Raw genomic sequence first — 7,692 nt, 5'->3', positions numbered from 1 at the left:
TGTGTTCTTTAGGCATTTCAGCTGCCACCTCTGCTAAGGGTCCACTAAGCTGTGGCCTCAGCTCCACCGTATACTGGTCTGTAGAGAAGCTGTAGGCACTTTCAAAATTTTCTAAGAAGGCCTCTGTATCATCGCCTACTTGTAGGTGGGGAATATTTTGGAATGTGGAGCGGTACCTGGGAGAAGGACTGTTAGTTATCTGGTAGACCCAGCTTAGCCCTTTCCAGAGCTAAGTGCTTCAGCTCTAACTCCGTATCCAAGCGTTTCGTCTCTGCCTTCAAGCGGTTAGCCTCCATTTCTGTCTCTAAGCATTTCGCTTCTCTCTTCTCCTCCACTTCCAACTCCAAGCGCTTTAAGTCCGTTTGTCTTTTGTGTTCTTTCTGTCTCTCTTCAACTTCCAATCTGGCTAATTCTAGTTTCTTTTGGACCTCACTTTCCGTCATCCTAGCCTTCCTGCACTTTGCCTAGCCTAACCTGAGAGCCTGAAGGGGGGGAAGCTTGTGAATTCCTTGCAGGAACTTAACTACTCTGCCCTCAGGCAAAGGAAAAAAATCCAGCTGCTCTCAGGTAAAAAAAAAAAAAAAAAAAAAAGTGTCCTTTTTTAAAAAAACAAAAACAAAAAAAAACCTCCCTGGTTTTCAAGCAGCCAAAAGAAAAAATGTGTCCTTTTAAAATCCTGAGGTCTGTGCTTCGGATTCAAAATGATCCCACCGAGCTGCCACTATGTCAGGGTTCCCTCCCCACACTGAACTCTGGGGTACAGATGTGGGGACCCGCATGAAAGACCCCCTAAGCTTATTTCTACCAGCTTAGGTTAAAACTTCCCCAAGGCACAAATACTTTTCTTGTCCTTGGACGGTATTGCTGCCACCATCAAGTGATTTAAATAAAAATCCAGGAAAAAGGGCCACTTGGAGTCCCTGTTTCCCCAAAATATTTCCCCAAGCCACTTCACCCCCTTTCCTGGGGAGGCTTGAGAATAATATACTAACCAATTGGTTACAAAGTGAGCACAGACCAACCCCCTGGGTTTTTAGGACACTGAAAATCAATCAGGTTCTTAAAAGAAGAATTTTATTGAGGAAAAAAAAAAAAAAGGTAAGAGAATCACACCTGCAAAATCAGGATGGAAGGTAACTTTACAGGGTAAATAAAAAGATTTAAAACACAGAGGATTCCCCTCTGACTCTGCTTTCCAGTTACAAAACAGGAATGAAATTACCTCTTAGCATAGGGAAAATTCACAAGCTAAAACAAAAGATAATCTAATACCTTTCCTTGTCTTTATTTACAATTTTTGTAGTCTTACATGCTCATTTCAGGTAGGTTTTTACAAGATGTTTTTTCCTGCCTGCTCCCTCTCTCGTCCAGACAGAGAACAAACAGAAAGCACAAACAAAACCTTCCCCGCGCCCCCCCCCCCCAAAATTTGAAAGTGTCTTTTCTTATTGGTCCTTTTGGTCAGGTGCCAACCAGGTTATTTGAGCTTCTTAACCCCTTACAGGTAAAGGAGGGATTTTATGCTACCCTTCTTGTCCATCCCCTCCAGCCCTTTCTTAGCACTGTAGAAGCCAGTAGCTGTTTCCTGTCCTAGGCTGCTGCACACACGTGTTACAGGCAGCAGCAGCGTACGGTCTGGTGCATGCCACCTTGGTGATGTAGCCTGAGCTGCAGACTGAGCTGGGCCCCTCACTGCTACTTCCAGCTGGTCTTTCTGCTCCTGGTCCAGCCATGCCCGAGCTCTGCCCAGTCTGCCTCTCCTCCAAACGGGCCCCCTCCCCTATACATTCTGGACTGCCCCTCCACACCATACACGTGTAACATGTAGCTTTAAACTATTCCTCTTTTGGATTAGGGATGATTAAATTAGTGTTACCTTCAGTTCTCCCCCCACACCCCTGACCCCAGTTTCACTTGTTTGGTGGTGCCCTGATGGTTTTCCATTGATAGTTTGGAGGGAGCATGGCTGGTCAGTTGAGCCTTGTTACATTGCCAGCTGACGAGTGAGAAGTGACGACTTCCTCTTGGGTGGATGGGTCAATCCCGGGGCCCGTTACCTCTCGGTGATTGATTTTTTTTCCATTCCAAGTCCATAAAGTAGATTTTCAATATAAATGCTTTGTTCTGTACATATGACCCATACGTTGATCTCGCTGTCATTATGAGTCTTAACCATTTATGAGCTGTCTGTAGACACCTCCCATGACCATCCTCCAAGAGATGTTTGGGGTGATGGGTTTGTCAGGTCTCAGGTGAGAGCTGCTGGCAAAGATCAAGTGACCCTTTGCCAAGGGATCTCTGTGTCACTGTCTGGCACCCGTAGGCCAGGGAGAGGACGACTTTCTGCTAATGGCCTTCAGGACGGGTGCTGAGTTCACTGCAGTGCCCCTTGTCCCCTCTCCATTTCCCTTCTCAGCGTGCTGTCTGGGACGCTGCCCCGCTTCCTGCTCCCCAAGCCACCTCATATCTACTCTAAGTGCCAGGCTGCTGGCAGCCCCCAGTGAGAGGCCATCCAGCCCATCAAACTGGTGCCCAACTGCTGGACCTCAGGCCTTCTGGGGTGCACCTCTGTGAGTCCCATTGCCCCCTGCCCCAGGGGTGCTACAGGGGCATGTCCTTCTAGTGTGTCCGGGCTCTACCCTCTGGCTGAGGCCTCGGGGCACTTTCTTCCTCTCTCGGGGTACCAAGTGAAACAGAAAAAGAGCCGACTGTCGACAAACAAGGGTAAATAAAGGAAAGAAAAAAAGAAATGGGGGGGGGGTAAATGTGGACAGCTCCCATCACAATATGGGCCTCTCTTACTTCTGGGGGCCCTGGGAGCGTCTCCGTCCCCTTCAGCGTTTACTGGGTCTCCAGTGCAAGTTTTAACCTGCTTCCCCTTTGAGCTCCGGGGATCCCCACCCTCCCTCAGTGAAGGCCAGAGTCCTGAATGCTGCCAGCCCTCTCTTTGGGGCTGGAGATGCTCCACAGACTGTTCTCTTCCCAGGGTTGCCCCCATCTGAGTAGCGTAGGTCTGTCCTGTTAACTCATGCTCCAATCCTGGCATGGTTTTCAGTTGTAAACTGAGGAGCTGGGCCAGTCCAGACTAAAGCAGCAATTTAACCCTTTCTGTGCCAGTGTAGGGTTTATATAGCCCTTCACAGGCACCCAGGGAATGGCTCCCTATCAGCCCCATCCCTGATGTGGTGGGGCGACCCACTGGCAGCATTGCCTTTGAGGGTACTGCTCCCTCCCTCCCGCTTTACTGCCACCACAATGCCTGTCACCTTCACTTCCTGAGGGGTGACCCCCAGGTGGTGTGTTTTGTTATCCCTTTTTCTAACCCCCCCCCCAAACCCCAGAATCTGTTGTGCACCCTCGGTAACTCACCTATGTCTCAGGCGACAAGGCGGGTCATGGGGCGCGGGTGATGCTATGCTGGAGATCCATCATCACTGAAGGAGTGGCAGCCTTGACCCCCCCCTTGAAGGTTGCCGGGATGCTGACATGCATGGGCGGAGAACTGGGGCTTGACTGAGTCCATGGACCATTTGGCCCACACTGTGTCACTGTAAAGCCTGCTCTGCATTGCTGCCAATTGTTGCTGGTGGCGTTGTGCCCATAAGTCTCTGTAACACTGTTTTCAGCAATGCCCCTCTGCCATGTACATTGGCCAAACCGGACAGTCTCTATGAAAAAGAATAAATGGACACAAATCTGACATCAGGAATCATAACATTCAAAAACCAGTAGGAGAACACTTCAATCTCTCTGGTCACTCAATAACAGACTTAAAAGTGGCAATTCTTCAACAAAAAAGCTTCAAAAACAGACTCCAACGTGAAGCTGCAGAACTGGAATTAATTTGCAAACTGGATACCATCAGCTTAGGCCTGAATAAAGACTGGGAGTGGTTGGGTCATTACAAAACCGAAACCTAATTTCCTCAATACTAATGTCTCCCTACTGTTACACACACCTTCTTGTCAACTGTCTGTAATGGGCCACTCTCTTACCACTTCAATAGTAATTTTTCCTCCCTTGGTTTCCTGCTGTTAATGGATTTATCTCGTTAGACTGACCTCACACTTGGTAAAGCAACCCTATCCTTTCATGTATACCTGCTCCTGTATTTTTCACTCCATGCATCTGATGAAGTGGGTTCTAGCCCACAGAAACTTATGCCCAAATACATTTGTTAGTCTCTAAGGTGCCACAAGGACTCCTCGTTGTTTTTGCTGTCTTCAGTGACTCGAGAGCATGAGCACCAGCCTTAGGTAGACTGGTAAGAAGCAGGGAACAAACCCCAAATTGGTTGTGAGGTCTATATGTAGATTTCACCAACCAAGTATCCAGTGTAAATACTTCAGGCACTGTAACAGCATTAACGTGGAATCACAGACCATCCCCTTGGGTCATCCTACATATCTCACCATGCAGGTGAGCCAACCTTTGTGACAGATGGTCCCTTACACCATGGGTTCTCAACCTTTTTCTTTTTGAGGCCTCCCCAAAATGGTATAAAAAATCCATGGGCCACGATAACTGGTTTTCTGTATATACAAGCCAGGGCTGGCGTTAGGGGGTAGCAAGCAGGGCAACTGCCTGGGGCCCCATGCCACAGGGGCCCCCACAAAGCTACATTGCTTAGGCTTTGGCTTCAGCCCCACGTGGTGGGGTTCAGGGGCCTGGACTTCAGCTCCATACGCTGGGACTACAGATTTCTGCCCTCGGCCTCGGTGAGTCTAATACTGGCCTTGCTTGGCAGCCCCCAAAAACCTGCTCATGCCCCCTCAGGGGGTTTCAGACCCCTGGTTGAGAACTACTGCCTTACACCACGAATCACAACAATGTTCGGGTTACTGCCAGTCCCAAAGGACCAGTCACTTAATTAGGTCAATTGAATCTTAGATCTCACAACAAAGACAACACTTGTAGCCAGTCCTGGCATAACCTGTACTGAGATTTATTTAAAAGGAAATGAGAGTTGTTTACAAAGTTAAAGTAGGTTAAAGCAGATGCAGAGGAGTTACAGTCTTAAATTTCAAAATGTAATAGAAGCTTCTATAATAAGCAAGCCCTACATATTCATTAGGACTAATGCAGGCTAAGCAGCTGGGGAACTCTTGCTTATGCCTAGAAACTTTCCCTCCAGAGTTCAAGTAGCATACAGATAATCAGTTTCTTCTCTATGGGGTTTTTTATCCCCTTCCTGCCATGTGCTCTGAGCTCCTGGGATCTCAGCTAATGGGAAGTCAAGAGTAGAACAGTTGTTTGTCTTCTTTAACATCCCATAAGAGTCGATGTGGTGTTGATGGACCTCTCTTGCCAGGCAGGGTGTAATGCATTCTGTTGCCAATCAGCACTTCCCCTAGGTAAATTCTCTCTCCTGTCTGGTGATTTACATAGCCACAGAAGCTCACAATGCAACTAGTCAGATATTAATCCAGGCAGCAACTCACAAGCATTCAATAAAGTCTAAACACATTCTTGTCATTCTAATACCTGTTTTAACAATACTAACACTGGTGAGTCAGACTGATTCCAGCTATGCATTTGTCCATGTTCAATTAAGACATGGGCACTTTTGCAAGAGTCACAGGCAGGATGGGCAGAGATGGTGTCTCTAGCTTCTGTTTGCCAGAAGCTGGGAATGGGTGACAGGGGATGGATCACTTGATGATTCCCTGTTCTCTTCATTCCCTCTGAAGCACCTGGCATTGGCCACTGAGCTAGATGGACCATTGGTCTGACACAGTGGGTCGCTCTTTTGTTCATATTCTCTATCAGGAGTATCTACTCATTTGGACTCACTGGGGAGCCACAGAAAGAAACAAGGTGTGCTGAGGAAAGAAGACCCAGTCTCAGCGATCCCGGGGTAATGCTTGCCAAAAGATAAAACTAGGCCCAGCCCATGAAAGGGGGCACTCCCAGGAGAAACTATATAGAGGCTGGAGCATCAAACAACTTTGTAAACCTGAGACAGCTGCTTTGGGGACAATGAGAACTGAAAGGGACCTCGAGAGGTCATGTTGTCCAGTCCCCTGCGCTCAAGGCAGATCAAACTATTATTTAGACCATCCCTGACAGGTGTTTGTCCAGCCTGTTCTTAAAAATCCCCAATGATGGAGATTCCACAACCTCCCTAAGTAATTTATTCCAGTGCATAACCACTCTGACAGGAAGTTTTTCCAAATGTCCAACCTAAACCGCCCTTACTGCAATTTAAGCCCATTGCTTCTTGTCCTATCCTCAGAGGTTAAGAACAACAATTTTTCTCCCTCCTCCTTGTAACAACCTTTTATGTACTTGAAAACTGTGATAATGTCCCCTCTCAATCTTCTCTTCTCCAGACTAAACAAACGCAATTTTTTCAATCTTCCCTCATAGGTCATGTTTTCTAGACCTTTAATCATTTTTGTTGCCCTTCTCTGGACTTTCTCCAATTTGTCCACATCTTTCCTGAAATGTGGCACCGAGAACTGGACACAGTACTCCAGTAGAGGACTAATCAGCGTGGAGTAGAGCGGAAGAATTACTTCTCATGTCTTGCTTACTATACTCCTGCTAATACATCCCAAAATGATGTTTCCTTTTTTTGCAACAGCGTTACACCGTTGTCCAGTGATTCTCAAACTTTTGTACTGGTGACCCCTTTCACATAACAAGCCTCTGAGGGTTACCCTGCTTATAAATTAAAAATTCTTTTTTGTATACTTAATACCGTTATAAATGCTGGAGGCGAAGTGGGGTTTGGGGTGGAGGCTGCCAGCTTGTTACTCCTGCATGTAATAACCTCGTGACCCCCTGAGGGGTCCTGACCCCTAGTTTGAGAACCCCTGCTGTTCACTCATATTTAGCTTGTGATCCACTATGACCCCCCAATCACTTTCCGCAGTATTCCTTCCTAGGCAGTCATTTCCCATTTTATATATGTGTGCTGCTGATTATTCCTTCCTAAGTGCAATACTTTTCATTTGCCCTTATTGAATTTCATCCTATTTACTTCAGACCATTTCTCCAAATTGTCTAAATCATTTTGAATTTTAATCCTATCCTCCAAAGCACTTGCAACTCCTCCCAGCTTGGTATCCTCCACAAACTTGATAAGTGTAACAGAGAGACTCTGCTACTGGGAGGTTTTCACCATGTCTCAGCGGGTTACACCCTTGTGGGAGGGGGCTAGGCCTGTACTGGAATAAGGACACTTTCAGCTTCACAGTGTGGCGGAACCTAGAACAGGGGTCTGAAACTCAAATGACCATGATGGCCACAGGAGGACTAGTACATTGGCCCTAGGGCCGCATTACTGACACCTCACCCCTGCTGCCCTCAGCCCTGCCCCCTCTCCACCCCTTCCATGAGGCCCCGCTTCTTCCCACCCCTTCCCTGCCCCCATTCCAACCCCTTCCCCAAAATCCCCACCCCAACTCTGCCCCCCCTGCCCCCAGGGAGTGCAGGAGGGGTGTGGGGTGTGGTGGGGGCTGAGGGCAGGGAGTTTGGGTGTGGGGTGCAGGAGGGGTGAGGGGTACAGCAAGGGTGCAGGGTGCGGCAGGGGGCTCAGGGCAGGGGGTTGGGGTGCAAGAGGAGTGCGGGGTGCGGCAGGGGGTTCAGGGCAGGGGGTCGGGGTGCAGGGTGTGGCGGGGGCTCAGGGCAGGGGTCAGGGTGCAGGGTATGGCAGGGGGTCGGGGTACAGGAGGGGTGCGGCATGGG

The 7,692-nt window shown here is 48.3% G+C and overlaps 1 protein-coding gene across 1 annotated transcript in view; it reads left to right on the top strand.

The window, feature by feature from the left end:
* The first annotated feature begins 2,202 nt into the window (after positions 1-2,202).
* Positions 2,203-7,692, top strand: part of LOC135889561 (zinc finger protein 850-like) — a 179,174-nt gene continuing 173,684 nt past the window's right edge. The window contains exons 1-2 of the mRNA XM_065417422.1: positions 2,203-2,252; positions 2,417-2,500. Of these exons, the coding sequence (XP_065273494.1) occupies positions 2,203-2,252; positions 2,417-2,500 (134 nt within the window). The remainder of the gene's footprint in view (positions 2,253-2,416; positions 2,501-7,692) is intronic.

Source organism: Emys orbicularis, chromosome 15, assembly GCF_028017835.1.
Source record: "Emys orbicularis isolate rEmyOrb1 chromosome 15, rEmyOrb1.hap1, whole genome shotgun sequence".
Taxonomy (NCBI): domain Eukaryota; kingdom Metazoa; phylum Chordata; order Testudines; family Emydidae; genus Emys; species Emys orbicularis.
Note: the sequence above shows the minus strand (reverse complement) of the source record. Positions and strands in the feature narration are given on the sequence as shown.